This window comes from Piliocolobus tephrosceles, chromosome 18, assembly GCF_002776525.5.
Source record: "Piliocolobus tephrosceles isolate RC106 chromosome 18, ASM277652v3, whole genome shotgun sequence".
Classification (NCBI taxonomy): domain Eukaryota; kingdom Metazoa; phylum Chordata; class Mammalia; order Primates; family Cercopithecidae; genus Piliocolobus; species Piliocolobus tephrosceles.
The window spans coordinates 45,602,901-45,622,563 of record NC_045451.1 but is presented as its reverse complement, the minus strand read 5'-3'; the positions used below and the strand labels follow the sequence as shown (position 1 = coordinate 45,622,563).

At 39.6% G+C, this 19,663-nt stretch overlaps 1 protein-coding gene across 3 annotated transcripts in view; it reads left to right on the top strand.

Annotated features, from left to right (window-relative positions):
- Positions 1-19,663, top strand: part of FHOD3 (formin homology 2 domain containing 3) — a 482,714-nt gene that overhangs the window by 376,944 nt on the left and 86,107 nt on the right. For 2 of the 3 annotated variants that reach the window (XM_023207641.2, XM_023207640.2), the window contains 2 exons: positions 9,403-9,537; positions 15,033-15,083. In XM_023207641.2, the coding sequence (XP_023063409.1) occupies positions 9,403-9,537; positions 15,033-15,083 (186 nt within the window). The remainder of the gene's footprint in view (positions 1-9,402; positions 9,538-15,032; positions 15,084-19,663) is intronic. The other variant, XM_023207642.2, reaches the window with a different exon arrangement.

The window sequence follows — 19,663 nt, the reverse complement described above, 5'->3', positions numbered from 1 at the left end:
AGCCTGGGTGACGGAGCAAGACTTTGTCTCTCAAAAAAATAAAAATAAAATTTTTTATAAATTTTTTATTTTTTTGAGAGACAAAGTCTTGCTCCGTCACCCAGGCTGGAGTGCAGTGGCATGATCTTAGCTCACTGTGGCCTTGAACTCCTGGCCTTGAGCAATCTTCTTGTTTCACCTTCCCATGGCCCTTCCTGTTCACTGGTGAAGATGCTTGTCAATTTTGATGTTATTTATTCAGCAACTAGGTGTCTGGTTGGACTTTAAATTCCCTTTGTGGTTCTTCTTGCATTCTTAAAATGGAGATCAGTGAAACTTTTTGGATGAGCACAGTTTCAGTGACTTGCTGAGTGAGAGCTGAAGTTCCTGGAACCCCTGTCACTTGGCTAGGCGAATATGAGTACAGATAACATTAACTGAGACGGTTGGGGGAGCATATTGGGGCAGCTAAGAGACTTCACATGAAGACAAACGTGTGAAGCTGTCACATGCAAGCACCTGCCCCTGGAAGTAAGTTCTGGGATAAGATGTCACAAACTCTCATGCAAAGAGGAAGATTTGAGAATATGGTGCACACTGCTCTGGATTTGACCCTTCTAGTAACATTTTTTTCCTCAAAAAATTGAACTTGAAATTTACTGTTACTTCTGGGGATTTTTTAATGCCAATACAATTTTTTGTTGACCTGCATTTCCTTTTCCTGGAATCTTAGGCCCCTGTGAGCTCAGTGTCTTACCAGCAATGGGAGGCTAGGGAAGAACTACCATGATTTTCAGCACACTGGGTTGTCAGCCATGGGAGAGGCCTTTGCACACCTAGGGAAGGCTGGCTAGTCATGTCCCTACCCTCCATGGCCACCTCCCTGCACCAGAAATCAGGGTCAGCCGGGTGTCCCTGGCCATGCAAGTTCTTAGCTGTGTCCTCTGATGCTCTGCCACTCACATGTCTCAGTTCCTTCCCACGTGGTCACCTCTGTTCCTTTGCTTCTTGCTGCCAGCCCCTTTCTCTCTTCATAGAGTCAGCATCATTTTTTTTCTGCCTACAACTTTGGCTCCTTCTCTACTTTGTCCTCCCATGCTTTGGTCTTATACAGGGCCACCAAGGGTCTCCCCACCTCCAGGCCCTTTTGCTTTTACTTCTGTCAAATGCATATTCTCTCTCCCAGTGCACAGCCCTGAGACAGGACTATGATTAGCTCAGGCTTCTGTGCTGGGAGCCTTGCGTGCCACTTGATAACCTGCCTTTTGATGGGCTGCCTTTGGGGCAGGCACCCACCCTGCATTCACTCAGCTGTTGCCAGTGGGCAGGGTCTAGTGCAAAAAACTCCTTCTCTGTAGGTCCTTATCATACATTTTCCCTTAGAGAATAGGCTGGGGGTCCGGGAGCAGTGAGACTAGCATATACATATTATTCTGACTTCATGCATCCTGTTTATTCAGTCATTAGTTGATTCATCAGACAGTGAGGCTCTTCTGTGTGCCAGGGTAGAGATGAATGAGAAAATAAGATCTGACCCCGAAATGTAAGCTGCTAAGAAAAAATGTGACACATATATGGAAAGAATAAAGACTGAATTCAGGGTAGTGGCCATCTCTAGGGAAGAAATGAACATGTACTGTGACAAATGCTGCTGGAATGGTGCTTTACTAAGTACCAAAGGTGTGGAGAGGGGAGGGGGCATCAGTCAGCCTGGGGCTCTGGCCTGACAACTGGTTTAAAAGCCCAGCTCTGCTGTGTCCTAATATAATTTCTCTGTGCCTCTGTTTCCTCATATATAAAGAAGGGGACAATTAACAAACTTAGCTCTTTTAATCTATGTATTATTAATAGGTGTAAAGTAACTGGTACACCATATCATTTCCAGAAATGTTAACTATTATTACCAACAATTACCAACCATATTTCAGTAGAATAGAGCTCCTGTTCCAGATGTCCCAGAGTGGGAGGCTCTCACCAGGTGCGATTTTTGGAGCACACCCTGGGGCCTGGCAAGGTGAAGATTAAATATTATAATTCCTCTCCTTTAGAGTATATTATCCACTTTCTTATAAAATCTCTCTGGCCTCTTGCCACCTGCATTCCCATGTGACTTCACTCGGTTGCAGCTGTGTTGGGCATAACTGCAGATGACTTTAGCCTTCCAGGTGCACGCTGAGCGTGGTGTATAGTCCTGATGACTGACCTAGCTGGGTAGCCGTGACGGGAAGCCTCAGCAGAAACCCCTGGCCCACCGGAGTCCATCATTTTGGGAACTGCCAGTGTCATTCTCCAGACCTGGCCTTGGGGACCACAGCACAAACCCCCCATCCTATCCCACTCCTGCTTTCTACAGATTTTCAACACCCAACATAAAGTAATAGCTATTGAGTGCTTACTATGGCCTAGATGCTATTCTAAGCAAATTCTCATTTACATTCTCATTTAAACCTTAGTACTTTATGAGTTAGACATGATTATCCTCATTTTACAAATAAGTAAACTGAGGTTTGGAGAGATTCAGTGAGCAGCCACACTCAAATTTTCTCATCCCAAGCCCTGTGCTCATTCCTTTATGTCATGATTGTAACAACTTCCAATCATTGTAGGTATTTTCCTAGAAGAATATGAAAGATAAAAATCTGTTAAATATGCCTTTTTAAAGAAAAGAGTTTACCATGCCAGCATGAATTTTGGTGCCTATCTTTTTAATGACAATTTGGGATGTCCATCTTCTAATAGAAGCAAAGTTGCTTAGATTCACCTAGGACAGACAGGCTTCTCCTCCTGCTATAGTTATCTGTTGTTTAGGCAAGAGAATTAATCTTTCATTACTCATGGCATTTTACTTTATTTCAGGAAAAGAAGAACCATTCCTCATTACTTCTAGTTAGAAGCTCATATTTCCATTCTCTCAGTACTGAAATGATTAAAGAAAGGGCCTCCAGGTGTTGTTAATGCTGCCTGCTGTTGTGTTCACAGGTGAACTCTGGCCTAAGAGCCAAGATGGGATCTGCTTTTGCAAGGTCCAAGTGTGCAGGAGGATGAACTGCCTATCCTTTTTTTGGAGGCTCCCAATAAGGAATGACAGCTTTTACTTGACTAAATTGAACCCTACTTAAGTTTCTCAAGTTCTAATACTCGTCCAATTCTAAACAATTTTAAACAAGCTCTATTGTTCTCATTTTTAAATAAGGAAATGCTGTTAAGATCTGATATAAAGAGGCTTCGTTGTGACCAGGTTTAGCTACTAGTGGCCTATTATAAAGGTTGAGATATTTAGAAGGATGAGCTGAAGTCACAAGTGTAAGGGGAATAGCAAGGACCTCATTTTGCTCCTCACTTAAGAGCGCAGACCAGCAATGTTGCTCCTCTCTCTCCCCTCTGGAAAGAGAACTCAGAAGGTGAGGCTGCTAGTGCTGGAGAACAACACACAGGGCAGGCTTTAAAACTGGGCTGAATCAAAGTCCTCAATTAAGGGAAATTATTTGACTCCTAAAATAATTCTCCTGTATAAATAAACAACCCTATTTTTTGTTGTGTTTCTGAATTCTAGAACTGGATTTAACTATTGATGTTCAGTTAGCTTGGGGTTTCAAAGATATTTGATATACATGTTATTTATACACCTGAGAAGGACTTTTATTTATTTACGAGACATAGAATGGCTTTAAAATATATATTCAGGGGTTACAGAAAATTTTAGATAAATCTAGAAAGTTATAGAGCAATAAAGAGTATCAGATATAAAATTGAAACCCTTATCCCTTTGATTTCCCTTCTTCCCCAGAGGTGATCATTCCACTGAATTTGGTGTTTATTATTCTCATATATGTTTTTGTTTTTACAAAATGTACGTGTATTGCTAGTATGTAGATTTGCCATGCATGTATTTAAACTTCATAGAAATGATAAAATACAATTTATTTTATTCAGTCTACTTTTCACTATGTATTTTGCTTTTGGGAATTGCCCATGTTCGTATCAGTCTAGTTATTAATTTTCACAGATGTAGAGTGTTCCTTTCTAAAAACAAACTATATTTTGTTTATTTGTAGGTATTTATGTTATTTCTGATTAACCACTAGCAAGTAATAAAAACACTGCAACATATAGAATTCTTTACCATACATGTCTTCTTTATGCACACAAAAGTTACTTTCTAGATAAACCTAGAAGTGGAATTGCTAGGTTTTAGGATATATACATCTTCAAATGTATTAAGTGTTTTTTCAAAATGATTATATTAATTTAGACTTCTAGAAGCAGTGTATGAGAGTTATTCTGTGCCAATGGGTTAGTGTCATCAGACATTAATTTTTGTCAATTTTTAATCTGATAGGTGTGAAACAGTATATCACTGTGGGTTTTGCTTGCATTCCTTTTCCCTGATTTCTAATGAAGATGAGGATCACTCATCTATGTATTTGGCCATTTAACTTTCTTCAGTAAAATACTCATTACCCTTTGCCCATTTTCCTCTGGGTAGTTTGTCTTTTGCTTACTAATTTGAAGGGGTTCTTTTTGTATAATGTATACTAATCCTTTGTAGTTTATATATGTTACAAGTAGTTTCTCCCAGGTTATTGCTCTTCTTTACTCTTATGTAGTCTTTCAATGTGAACAAATTTTAAATTTTAATATATGCAAATTTATCAAATATTTCCTTTTTGGTTGCTCTTTTTGGTCTAAAAAAAACTTCTGTATCTTGAGATCTGAATGTTATAAAGTTTTGTCTTTTACATTTTTCACTTAAACTACCTAGAATTTATTTTTATATTTGGTATGAGGTGGGACTAGCTGTATTTTTTTTTTTTTTTTTGAGATGGAGTTTTGCTCTTGTTGCCCAGGCTGGAGTGCAATGGTGCAATCCTGTCTCACCACAACCTCCACCTCCCAGGTTCAAGCGATTCTTCTGCCTCAGCCTCCCAAGTAGCTGGGATTACAGGCATGCACCACCACGCCCAGCTAATTTTGTATTTTTAGTAGAGACAGGCTTCTCCATGTTGTCAGGCTGGTCTCAAACTCCTGACCTCAGGTGATCCCGCCTCAGTCTCCCATAGTGCTGGGATTACAGGCATAAGCCACCATACCCAGCCTGTATTTTGTTTTATATGGCTAACAGTTGTCTCAGCACCATTTGTTAAACAGTCCATTACTTCCCCACTGATGTGTAATAACACATTTGACATGAATCAGGATTCTGTCTGTGTATGAGTCTGTGTCATGGCTCACTGTCTGACTCCATTCATCCGTGTTTTCATTCGTGCACCAAGACCACTTTCATGGGCAATCATTGTGGTTTCAGAATGGGCTTCATATCGAAGGTGGCCAGTGCTCTGCTTTGTTCTTACTCAAAATTGTCTTGGTTATCCTTAAAACTTCAGGTCCTGTGTAAAGATTTTGGACTCAGCTTGTAAAATTTCATGAAAAATCCTTTTGGGATATTGATTTGAAATTGTATTAATTGGAAAAAAAAGAATTGGCATCTTGACTGCATTGATTTTTTCACTACATAAATGTGATATAGCTTTCATTTGAGTCTTTTAATAAGATTTTATAAAGGTCTGTCATATTATTAGTTAAGTAATTTGATAGTTAGCTTATGATTAACTTGATAAATTGTTGCTGACATGTAAAAATGCAATTGCTATTTCTGTGTTTTATATATAGAAGCTTTGCTAGACTCAATAAAATAACACAGGTTTTCTTGGATTATCTTTATAAGATGGTCAGATTATCTGTAAATAGTGGCATTGTATTTCTTTTCTTTCCTTATGCTTTTTACTTTTCTTAGTATTCTGGCTCAAACCACCAGAATAATGTCAAATATAAGCAATGATGGAAACATCCTTATATTATTTTTAACAGTAAACTGTTCTTAATATTTCAGCATTAAGAATGATACTGGCTGGGTGTAGTGGCTCATGCCTGTAATCCCAGCACTTTGGGAGGCCAAGGCAGGATTGCTTGAGCCCAAGAGTTTGAGACCAGCCTGGGCAACATAGGCAAAACCCCGACTCTACAGAAAACACAAAAATTAAATGGGGCGTGGTGGTGCATGCCTGTGGTCCCAGCTACTCAGGAGGCTGAAGTGGGAGGATCACTTAAGCCCAGGAGGTCAAGGATGCAGTGAGCCATGATCACTCCAACCTGAGTGACAATGAGACCCTGTCTCAAAAAAAAAAAAAAAAAAGGGAAAAGAAAAAAAGATACTGACTCTAGTTTTTAAAATTTTCCTTGCCAGATACCCACTGTCAGATTAAGAAAGTTTTCTTCTGTTACTAAGCGTAGTAAAAGGGTTTTTTTTAAAAAATAACAAATGATTGTTGAATTTAAAATTTTTTCTGCATTTGCAGAGGTAGCCATGGTTTTTCTCCAATAAACTATTAACGTGGTAAGTTATATTCATTGGTGTTATCATCTCAAATTACCCTTACATTCATTGGACAAACACAATGTGATTTTGTTTCAGATTTTTGCAGTGGTGTTCATAATTGCAAATAGTATATAAGTTGCTCTCCTCACACTGTTCTTATCTGGCTTTAGTGTCAGAGTGATATGAATCATGTAAAATGGGTTGTGGAGATTTTTTTTTTTCTTTATGTTTTCTGAAACTTTCCATATGTCTAACTTGAACTCTTCCTTGAGTGGTAGAAATCACATTAAACATCTGACTCTCATGGATTTTTTTCATGGGTGTGAATATATTTGTAATTGATTTTTTTCATGGGTGTGAATATATTTGTAATTAATTAACTCAATTTCTTTTGTTAGGTTAACAGAGCTATTCAAAATTTCTATTTCTTCCTTAGTCAGATTTGGTAAATTATATGTTTTTAGAAAATCATCCATTTCTTTGATTTTTCAAGTGTATTATAAAAATTTGCCCTTATTTTTGTAATGTATTTTGGTCACTGTATCTATAATTGTATTTATCTGTCATTCCTGAATATGCCCTTTTTCTCGAACAATTTTGATAGAACTTGTCTATTAGGTTTTTCACAATTATAAACCAACTTTTAGTTTTGTTGATTTTTGTCTATATACCTTTGTTTGCCTTTTTCATTAGTCTTTGCTCTTTATTTTTTTCTTTTGTCGTCTTTGAATTTATTCCACTATTGCCTTTCCAATTGTTGAGTTGATCGCTCATTGATTTTTACTCTTTCCTTTCTTCAAATATAAATACTTAAGAATAAATTTCCTTCTAAATACTACTTTAGAAGTGTTCTACAAAACTTCATATTTAACTTTTTCATTATGGTACCCTTTAAATGTATTCTAATTGTCTGTGTTTTTATTTTTTTGACCTAAGTTATTAGACATGTTTTAGTTTTTCCAATTATATGGATTTTTTTCAAATGTATCTCCTTGTTATTTATTTTTCAAATCAGTTGCATTATGATCAGGAAGGTAGCTCGTGTGAAACCAGTTTGTGACGTTCATTCTTGAGCTTTGTGACAGAATTGATGGTCAATTTTTGAGTAATCCTTATATATTTGAAAGAATATGTTGCCGGGCGCTGTGGCTCAAGCCTGTAATCCCAGCACTTTGGGAGGCCGAGATGGGTGGATCACGAGGTCAGGAGATCAAGACCATCCTGGCTAACACAGTGAAACCCCGTCTCTACTAAAAAATACAAAAAATTAGCTGGGCGAGATGGTGGGTGCCTGTAGTCCCAGCTACTCGGGAGGCTGAGGCAGGAGAATGGTGTAAACCCGGGAGGCGGAGCTTGCAGTGAGCTGAGATCCGGCCACTGCACTCCAGCCTGGGTGACAGAGCAAGACTCAGTCTCAAAAAATAAAAAGAAAAAAAAAAAGAAAAAGAAAGAATATGTTTTCTCCAGTTTGGGCACCAGGTTATATACATGTTAATCTATTAGATAAAACTTAATAATTGGGTTAAACGAATCTATTATATACATAACAATTTTATCAATTACTGTGCAAGAGGTATTACAAACCTCTTTACTCTGTTGATTAGATTTGGCTGGATACAACAGGGAAAAATTCCCACAAAATAATAATAGCCTACAAAAGTTAGAAGTTGGTCTGAACTTCTTTTTTGAGAAAGATAAATAAACTCTATCTATGCCTTAGTGTCCAGAGATGATGAAAATAATTCCATAGTGAGCCTGGACTATAGAATTTGGTTACTCCTTCCCTGTAGCTATCAGGGATTGTGGTTTCTCCCCTCCATGTTCCCTGCCACCTATGACTGATAGCCACAGGTGACTCACCTTTTCTAGGAAGAACATCTGTGGGACTCATGGCAGTCTGTGTATTATGAGAGTCACATCTTTCTCCTGCACTGAGACCTGTGTTCCCCACCTTGCAGGTATATTTTTCACTGAATCCAGGTAGGATTTTATCGAAGCTATATCCTTGGATAAATAAATTGGCAAAATATATTTCATAAATATTTGTCTCTTTGTTTTTGAGGTTTTTTCCCATAAGTGAAGGCCCCAATTGTCCATAACAGATTTTATTCTCCAGAGATCCATCAGACTCCTTTACATAGCTAACCCCTTTCCTTATATGTCATACAGTCACTTGATTGTATCTTCTCCCACTCGTTCTCTGATTTAACATCCCCTGTAATACTCACCCTGTGGTTTCCGTCTAAGGCCTTCACACACATTTTCAGTAAACAGTCCAGACTGTTTGTGTGATGTTACTAATACCACTGCCTGTCCTTTGACCATGCTGAGTCCTTGGATGCTTCTTAACATACAATGTCATAGAATGAAATTTCCTTAATTCTATTCACATTTCAGCCCATTGCAAGTTTTTTTGTCCTCATCTGTCATCTCATTGCCTTGTTCAATTATTCTAAAGAAGTGTATTGTGAAATTGATATACAGTAAAATATTTTTAGTGCATGTGTAATAGAAAATAGTTTTCTAAAATCACTTTTTAAAAAATTTTAGATTTGGTGGTACATGTGCTGGTTTGTTAATCGGTATCTTTCATGATGCTGAGGTTTAAGCTTCTAATGATCCCGTTACCCAAATAATGAATGTATTACCTGGTAGATAGTTAGAAAATAGTTTTAGATTGAAAGCTGGTTCTAGCTTTTCTATGTCTTAACATAGACCAACCATAAAATGTATGTAGAATGTATATACATTCCTGGAATACTTCTATCATATCCATTTTTGAGGGCTGCTTACATGTCAAGCATGTTGCTTGGTACTTTCTGTCTGTTACCACCTTTTTTCCTACTAGCACATTCGCAGCATGTTGCTTTTCCCCATCTACACACAAAAATCGTGAAACAAGAAGACTCGAGGCATTCAGTGATTTCCCCCAAGCACTGCCTAGGTACCAGCAGACCCTCAGTTCTAACCAAGGTCTGACTGATGCTTACTTCAGTACTTTTAATCAAAGGCCAAGCAACTGAAACATTAACTCATTGTATCTGCAGGTCGTCACCGAGTGGTCTTCTCACATCATCCTTCAGGCAGCACCAAGAGTCACTGGCAGCAGAGAGAGAGAGGCGGCGGCAGGAGAGAGAAGAAAGGTTGCAGAGAATAGAGCGGGAAGAAAGAAACAAATTCAGGTAAGAAGGATCTTAAGATTTTTTTTTAAATAATGAGTTAAAAATTAAAGCACGTGACTTTACAGCTGTATATGTTCAATATTGGTATTAAAGGAAGTAATGAAAATTCTGTCTGTATTTTTAAGGAAGAGAAAGACATACCTGAAATAGGCTGGATCTGGTTTGTTATGGCCTTTGTTTCTCTAACCATATGGCAGGAAGTACAGTCAGCCAAATACAATTAGGAACTCATGTATTCTTGAGTCCTCCATTGTCTGCAGTGGTCCTATCCAGGCCTTCCCGATGACAGAGAGCCTAATTATCGTAACTTAATTTGCCATCTCTTCCTAATGGTCCTCATGTTTTATTCATGCTCCATCAGATGCCCAAAAGGAAATGCTTTTCCCACTTTCTGGTTCGCTTTTTGATCCCTGTAACAATCTTCAATATATTTTTTTAAACAATAATCTCTTGCTATGAGGGGGGAAAAGTCATTGTGTTGATTACTCTCAGCCCATTTCCCCTTGATCTCCTGGTCTCTGTACAGCTCCAAGGATGTGTTCCTGGATATAGCTCATTCCAGGTTCCATATCTTGGCCTGTCTGTCCCCACTGATCCCAGTGTGCCTTGGCTTCTCCTTCAGCCAATCCACCTGTTCTCCACATTCTCCAGGTCATCCTCCTTCACACCCATCCCCTGGGCTTAATGCTGTGCTGTGCTTTATGGAATGAAAAACAGTTGCTGTGTCTCTCCTTACGCATTACTTCCTTCTACTCTTCCTTATCTCCTTTTTCCATTTTTTCCCTTTCTTCCCCACCTCCTCCTCCTATACTTTCTCTTCCTTCTTAATCCTTCCAAGTCATTTACCCTATAGCTTCTACATTCTTTCCTTTCATTTTTCTCCCCGTCTCTACCTCGTGTTTCCTTAGCTCAGTTTCTTTTTCAAACAATATTACCATCAATTATTCCCCATTAAATCTACAAGGAATATAAGGCATTGTCAATGAAGATTTAGAGATTTAATAACATGTGTTTTTTGTTTGTTTGTTTGTTTGTTTGTTTGTTTTTTGAGACAGAGTCTCACTTTGTTGCCTAGGTGGAGTGCAGTGGTGCGATCTTGGCTCCCAGCAACCTCTGCCTCTCGGGTTCAAGTGATTCTTCTGCCTTAGCCTCCCAAGTAGCTGGGATTACAGGCCACAGCACCATGCCCAGCTAATTTTTGTAATTTTAGTAGAGATGGGGTTTTACAGTGATGGCCAGACTGTTAAACTCCTGACCTCAAGTGATCTGCCTGCCTTAGCCTCCCAAAGTGCTGGGATTGTAGGCATGAGCCACCGTGCCCGGCCAATAACTTGTGCTTTTTTGAAGCCAAGAAGTATATGTGTAATTGTAAAAATGATCAAAATATAAGCAGAGTTGTGAAGTTGCTTAAGTATAAATCACTACTTTATGAAAACAAATGCCAAGTCTGTGAAATGCTAATCCTCATTTTTCTAAGACTGAGTGAATGGGCTGCATGAAGTAAACCAACATCATTTCCCATCAAGATTGTGCAGCACACCCTGAGCTGTCACATTTCTACCAAATGATACGTGGAAATGCCAGTTCTGTATGCACCATTTTTCATGAGGGTAGTTCTGGAAGTTGTCACTTTTAGAAAGACCAATTCTTTAAATCTCTGGAACAGGTTAAATGTTTCCTGATTTATGGTTTTCTGGGAGATTTGCATATTTTACCACCAAATAGCAGCAGAGAATCTGAGTGAAATACATGGAAAATTCAGAGATTAGCTTACATCCAAAGTTGTTTATTGAAAACCTCTTGAAACAGGGTGCTGATTCTGGGGAAAATGGAATTCGTTCACTCCATCCTGTCTCTCTTTCTGCATTGCTGAATGCAACCATAAACCATGGAGAGAATGTGTGGAACTCTGAAAACTCTGAAATGTAAAAGAGAGCAGGTGAATTAGGAAGGGAGAGTAAAATTAAGTTTTACACAACCAGTGAGAATTACCATTTTTTGCCTTCAATATTACTTGGCATATACTCAGAGGCACCCAAACCTAGAAGTGTATGCCAAATCTGGACCAAAAGAGCCCCAGAAGAAGTCCTCTTTTTCCAGACCGAGGCACAGCAAAGGGAATTTCTAAAGATAAAAGTGTAGAGAATTCCTCTTATTTCTTTATCTCCTACCGTAGCCTCCCAAGCAATATTGCTACAGAAGCACAGCAATGGCAGCAGTGTCCAGGCAGGTGCCTGAAATGGGAGGGGAACTCTTCCTCTGACCATAAGAGCTACAACCCCATGATCACTAGGCATATCACTTTGCTGTCCTCCTGCTGTATTGTCCTGGATGCAGATGCAGTATGTGGCAGAACGGGGAAAATAAAGCCCAAGCCTTCTGGCTGGAGGACCATAAAAGGAAACCCAAGGAGCCAGAAGGTGTTAGGAAAGCCACAGAGAGCAAGGATATCAAGAGAGCACTCCTGAATGCATGTCTGATTTGTGCACATGTGGCTTCAAACCTACACGGCATGCCATAGCCTTTGAGAACTAAGTACAGAGTGGGAGTGGATGACCACCCAGATCCCAGAAAACTGAATTAATATTGGAACCAATGTCTGAAGGCAGGTTACAACTTGCCGACTGAACTTAACCTGGTTGATTACCTGCTAATACAAAATAAAAGAAAAATCAAGATTCTTTGTAGAATTTAAATAAGACCCCAAATCTCATTACAAAATAAGTAAAATGTACAGAATGCAATCCAAATAACTTATCATAAAAATAATTAGGAAAATGTTAACTCAAAGGGAAAAGAGAATTAAAAGGTGGCTAACCACAAAGGACATAGATATTATACATTTAAAGATTTTAAAGTAGCTATTATAAATATGCTTTAAGAAGTAAGGGCAAATACTTTTGAAACAATGAAAAGATGTCTCTGTAAAAAAAATAAAGGATATAAAGATACAAATGGAAATATATATAGTACAGGAAAGTTAAAATAGAAAATTTGTCAGATGGGCCAAATAGAATTGCTATGAGAGAAGAAAGTGAACTCATTGCTATGAGTGAATCTGAAGATAGAACAACAGAAATTTTCCTACCTGAAAACTAAACAAAACAAACAAAAATTGAAAGAAAAATGAACAAAGCCATAGGGACCTGCATAATAACATCAAAATGGTCTAGCATTCATATCATCAGAGTCCCAGAAGTATAGGAGAATAGGACAAGAGTGCATTGGCTTTTTTTGTTTGTTTCTTTCTTGAGACAGGGTGTCACTCTTTTGCCAAGGCTGGAGTGCAGTGTCATGATCTTGGCTTACTGCAGCCTCGACGTCCCAGGCTCAGGTGATCCTCCTACCTCAGCCTCCCAAGTAGCTGGGACTACAGGCATGTATCTGGGACTACTGGCTAATTTTTGTAATTTTTTTATAGAGATGGGGTTTCACTGTGTTGCTCAGGCTGGTTTTGAACTCCTGGGCTCAAGTGATCCTCAGCCTCTTAAAGTGCTAGACTTATAGGCATGAGCCATTGCACCTGGCCATGCATTATAATATATATTCAGAATTATGTTATTCATATGTGTATGTTGGCAGAGTAAGAATTAGGCCTAGGCAGGTTGTCCTCAGAGGCCATGCTCATAACTGTTAACTATTTGCTCTTGATTTCAAGTGATTCTAACTTGTCATTTAAAAACACAGAGAAACCTTGGCAAAATGGCCCTCATCCAGCAATGAATGCTAATCAAGGACAGACCATAGGCAACTGTTAATTGTGGTGACTGCAGTTCCATATTTCTCAGGATGTGAATGAAAATAAATTCACAAAATTTATAGGAAAAGCTTTCTAAAGTAGTCCCCGAGATTACCCAAATGGCTGACCTTTTATCAGCCATTTCATTGATTTCAATTGTTTATGCTCCTGGTGCTTTTTGTAAAGCATCTAGAAGTTGTTCTTTATTGTCATTTTTGTTGAATATGGTATTAAGCCTTCTGAGTTACAGGAAATTTTTGTTCTAATGTGGAAAGTGATGAGGTTGGATGTTTATAAATGATGACAAATTTGAGTCCTTGTTGCATTTTTCTCCCGGTCCTATACTGCTGTAGTCTAACTTACTGTCCCTTTATATCCAGTTACCAGTACACCAAGAAATAGAATATTTAAACTATATTGTGAGGTCCAGTGTTGAAAACCATGATGTTAAGATTCTCCAGGAAAGTAAACAGTCCAGTGAGAGATGACTAACCACATAGTCTTAAACTTAGATTCAATTTGGAACCTAACCAGCAGGAACAGAAAAACAAAACGTTAAAATTAATCAGATTTGGGCATCTGTGGGTACAGACAAAAGAGAAGGAACAAAGCAGGAGCTTCAGTGATCCCACAATAGAAACTGAGAGTGTAATGGATGAGGAGAAGGACTCCTGGGTTGTCACTGTGGATGAGAGTATGGCGATTCCTCAAAGACCTAGAACCAGAAATACCATTTGACCCAGAAATCTGATTACTGCGTATGTACCCAAAGGAATATAAATCATTCTATCATAAAGACATATGCACGCGTATGTTCATTACAGCACTATTCACAATAATAAAGACATGGAGTCAACCCAAATGCCCGTCAGTTGATAGACTGGATAAAGAAAATGTGGTACATATGCACCATGGAATACTATGCAGCCATAGAATGGAACGAGATCACATCCTTCACAGGGACATGGATGGCACTGGAAGCCATCATTCTCAGCAAACTAATGCAGGAACAGAAAACCAAACACCACATGTTCTCACTCGTAAGTGGGAGCTGAACAATGAGAACACTTGGACATAGGGAGGGGAAAAACACAGACTGGGGCCTGTCAGTAGGGGGATGGGGGAGGGAGAGCATCAGGATAAGTAGCTAAGGCGTGCTGGGCTTAATACTTAGGTGATGGGTTGCTAAGTGCAGCAAACCACCCTGGCACACATTTACCTACATAACAGACCTGCACACCCCACATGTATCCCGGAAATTAAAAAAAAAAAAAAAAAAAAAATCCTGGATTGTGGAAGGACTATTCAGCTCGTGGAGTGCAACATAAAATGACCAAGGCATTTAGATTTAATTCTTAAGATGGCTGTAATGGAGCTACCAGAGCTCAACTGGATGCTAATCACCTCCAAAAGCTATTGCTTGCTTGTTATTGCCATATTTTAGTTTTGGATTTTTAAAAAGCTTCTCTTTCCTCAGATGCTTACATTCTTTCCAACAAGTAATTAGTAGGGTTTCTGGGTGAATCCGATAATCCTATGTTTTCTGCAATCCCTGTGATTGTATTGAAAATCAATTGTATTTAATAATTTGGAAGTACAGCCTTTAAAGTTTTAAAAATTCAGCTACAACTATTTTACATTTCTGAGGCAGTGGCGGTCTTTCATGATATACTGTTTATAATTTATTGGTAATTTTCTGAGCATCTAATTCTGTTATTTTCTTTTCCTGTTTATTTGTTCTACATATTTCCATTAGCCGAGATTATTTAGACAAAAGAGAGGAGCAAAGGCAAGCAAGAGAAGAAAGGTTTGTGTATTTCTTCTTTCCCATTGTAACAAATGGCATGTGACTTTGCACTGTTAACCTAGCATGCAGAGAGACTGTTGATTAAAATATAACTGCTTCACTTAAAACCTTGCATAGCTGACATTTTGCAGAACAGAGTGTACTAGTTACCTAAATTTTCCAATACAAGTTTGGATTTGTCATTTGGTGCCAGCATGGTTAAGTGTGTCTGTTCCTTCAAAATTCTCCTTCAAATGAGCACATTAATGTTAGCATAATTGATATAGGGCGTATATTTGAAATACCCTGCACCACTACTACTAAGCCCAGAGTAGGTGTTCCTACTACGTGCTTTCATGTCACATGATCAGCACTCCTTCAACAAATATTTTAGTATACACACTGTGCCAGGCAGTGGCTGGGGGCACTAGATATACCTGAGACTCTTTCTGGGTGTGCCTGGTCACTTACGTGTCTCCCTACTGAACTGTACTCAGCTCCTCAATGGCAGGGACAATGCCTGGATTTCCTTTATTTCCCCAGTACCCACCACAGTGCTTGGCATGTAGTTGGGACTTAGGAATAATATATGGAATCAGTAAATGAGTAAATGAACCAACAACTTTATTTAAAATATTCAAGCTGTAAGGTACTTTCTTTTTTCATTTTAAAAACTACTTTATTTATGATACAAATCTTTGTGGTTTGTGATGCTAACCAGCAAAGGCATGAATACATTTTTAAATTTCTGTCCACAGAATAGTTATATGCAATTTTGTAAGAAAAACATATATGAGATACATTACTTTATAAGATTAAGAAGTATGTTATTAAAATGTTGCTGTAATATTCAAACCAGCCTAGGTCATATAAAGGAACAGCTCAAAACTCTGGTGTTGATCAGTAGTATATTTCAATGGCAACATGCTTTGAATCTCAATAAAAGATACAAAGATGTTCAGTGTCTAATAAATGCAGATAAACAGTGGAAACTGGTTTTACAAGTAGGCTGGCAAAAGACAAGTTTTTACCCCCAGCTCTTTACAGCCTGCAGTCGTCTCCTCTACCACCAGGTGGGGTGACTGCATGGAGCGATGGAAAGGCTGATTTTACACTTTCTATGCTGGAACCAGCTGGGGACCTAACAGTTTCTGGACTGGGCCAATAAGAAGTAGAGTTGTGCTAGTTTTCTAAACACCACCTAAATACATCAGGACAGTCTGAGGCAGGCAAGAGTAGAGACTGCCTATCTTCAATTTAATAATTAGATGCTTAGATTAGCCTCTTAAATAAAATGATGGCATTGCTTTGATTCCAACATTCTATTTGATTATTATCATCCTAATAACCAATTGTGGTGGCAAATCGAGAGCGAAAGATGCTGCTAAAGAAATGGGAAACTTATATTTCTCACTAGTACCTGTTTTTTACATCAGAGGACATCACATATACTTTCACTGAAAATGCTGTTGACTTCCTACCCAGGCATGAGGAACTCAATTTTATTTTTCAGTTCTCCCCCCAGATTCTGTACTTCTTTGAGCTTTCAACAACTTGACTGTTAGGTTATGTCCACACAGACAAGGCTTGGCAGCTCCTGGGGAGATGGTTTAGGTGCTGTGTCAAGATCTGAACTGGCTCAGGCTGACTTAAAAATTTCCCCAAACCACAGAAGTCCAGCTCTTTCTGGATATTATTTACTGCTCTTTTTTTCCAAACAAGCCTTCACTTATGTCTGGCAAACTTGTAAGAGGAGGTTGCTGCTTCTCCTGTCTCCTCTGGTTCTGCCTTTAGTCTGCTCCCAGGCTGCCCATCAGCCTGAACACAGGAGTGTGCTCTCCAGCCCCACTGTGGGATTCTTCCCTCAAAGACACCTCTCTGTTTACACAGAGGCCTGGGGAAGCAGCCATGCGTTTTCCTTTGGTTTGGCCCAGCCATTTTTCTTGTTTGTTTTCTTCTTGAATAACCTGGTGAAGATGGGAGGGGAAATAGACTTTCATCCCTGTTTCGAAAGCTGTTGAGAGTTCCTAGTAAGCCAGGAAAAAGTAAGATTTCCAAGTGTGATGGAATTTGGAAATGGAAACTAGTAGAGATCAGAGGTGGGAGGGAGTACAGAAATAAGGAAAAGTAGCTCTTCCAGATAGAGCGATGTGTGTTCGTCAAGTCCCTCATCTCTTACCCTTAATGCAAGACTCAGAAAAAGACAGAGTCACAGCAGATGGTTTTTGAGATTTGTATCATGTAACTGTAACAAGATGACTGTCATCTTATTTTAAGGTGTAGTGACCATCTGGATACCTGTCATATTATTTCATATCATCTCACTCCATAATTTCAGACAAACTATGTTATTGGCAATGGTGCAGACCAGGACTAAATTTCTGTTGAGATGCTACTTCTCATCCTTGTAAGTATTAGAAGAAAGGCTTTATAGGATAATGATTGATTAAAATGACATTCACACATAATGTAAAGGAGAAAAAAGAAGTGTGTGTAGTAAGGAATGAGACCAGGCTGGGGGTATGTTGCGGGTTAGCACAGGAGGATACTTCAGTTTGGGTTTGTTGGTCTGAGGGAGACAGCAGGGCATGGAGAGGAAAAGGTTTAGAGCAAACAGGGGCTATGGGAACAAAGTGCAAAGAAAAGGTTGGAACTGGGCTAGGGTTTTGGAAATTGTGCATGAAAATGATTAGTGAAGCAGGAAGAAAGGATTCTGAGCCTTGCTTAGAAGGACTGAGAACAGGGCAGAAGTTAGAGGGAGCCAGATTTTAGCTTAATGTAAATGAGAATTTCCAAATAGAAGTGTGGCAGGAAAAGTCATCAGTAAGTAGGTCTAGGTTAATCTAAAGTCAAGCAGAGTTTCTGTAGGGCCCTGTGAAAAGAGACTGAGCTGCAATACCAGCCCTGCCACTGAGTCCTGGTGGATGTTGGAGTTCATCCCAGTGGTTTATTTGTCTCTCTCTTCCACTGAACTGTGAGCTCTGTGAGGGTGGGAGTTTTCCTTGTTTATTATTAAATCTTGAGTGCCCACTACAGTTCTTAGCACATGACAGGCACTTGACAGATGTTCAGTAAATAAATGGAAAGATGAATGAAGAAACAAATGATCTAGGCGGAGGATAAACGGGAATGTTTGGTTGAAGGCAGCAAAAGTAGGAAGTCTTTTCTTAGGGCTGTGGTTTGTGGATAGAAACCCTGGTGCTTCCCACAGAGGAGGCTCTGTCGGTCTGTGGATTGAGTGTGACGTCGCGTGGCAGCAGGGATACATGACAGTCATTGCGTGGGCTGGTGGGTCCTCAGATCAAGTACTGTTGGACCCCATAGCACTTACAGTCATTGTTTAGGAGAAGGTCATGATGTAGGTCCAGCTTCCTCCCCAAGAACTGCTGGAGGTTCATGTAGGGCAGGAGGGGTCACTGAGCTGTAACACCGTAAATGCCTGTGGCATGGCCATCCCCGTGTACCAGCCCACCACCTTCACCACTCTGGCCACTGCGGATGAACGCTGCTGATGCTTTTTCAGAAAGGTTTAGTGCTCTTGACCTCCATGCCTCTCTGTCCCTGCCATGTAAAAAAAAAAAAATTGTAATTATGATCAAATGCACATCACATGAAATTGACCATCTTAACCATTTTAAATGTGTTTTTCAGTAGCATTAAGCACATTCACATTGTTGTGTAACGAGTCTCTAGACTCTTCTCATTTTATACAACTGAAACTCTTTCTCCATGAAACCACAACTCACCATCCCTCTACCTCTGCTTCTACCATTTTTGTCTAACACATAAACATCATTTTTCAGGACAATTCAGATTAAACCTTCAGCTCTTCCCATGTCTTACGGATCTTCAGTGATGGCATCTGTGAGGCCGAGGGGTGCACAGGAATAGCATTTGAGTCAAATCTATCCGGGCTCTGGGATGAGTGGCCCCTGGAGTCTCCCAGAAAGTGGGTTAAACCCTTTGGCTGCCCGCAAGCTCCTGCGTGCCTGGCTGCCCACAGGGAAGTGTGCGTAAGGCCAGGACCAGGAATGAGCCAGCAAAAATGAACACGGTTAAGTGGGTTGTCCTCCTGTCTGGAAGTTTGTCACAGGGCTTCGTCACCACCACCCACCCTGGACTCATTTGATTTCTTGTCCTGGGATTCTGACCTCCTGAACTCCTGGATCTGTCCAGATTCTCTTATTTGCACTCATTTCTTGTCTGCCCCTTTACCCAGTTGCAGCAGCGTGGGAATACCTGTGCTCACAACTCCTCCTGGACTTAGGCATTCCTGGCCTTGAACTTGCCACCATCCCATTTAACACATACCTGCTGGAGGCCCTGCCTCTTACCCTTAAAACTGTTTTCTTTCAAGGTTGTTGTTACTTCCACAGCCAAGTGGCTTTTTCTTGCTGGCCCGAATTAAGTCCAGAAACATGTTCCTTTTGTTGCCTCTCTTATCCCTCAAGAGGTGGTGCTGTTGGCCAAGCTTCAAGTGTTTGTATCTACATATACACTCACTACACACCTTTTATCAGAGATTCACCGTGAATGCAAGCTCATTCCCCACAAAAATGAAATGGGATGCATTCGCCCCCTCGGCATCCTGGGCTTCAGGT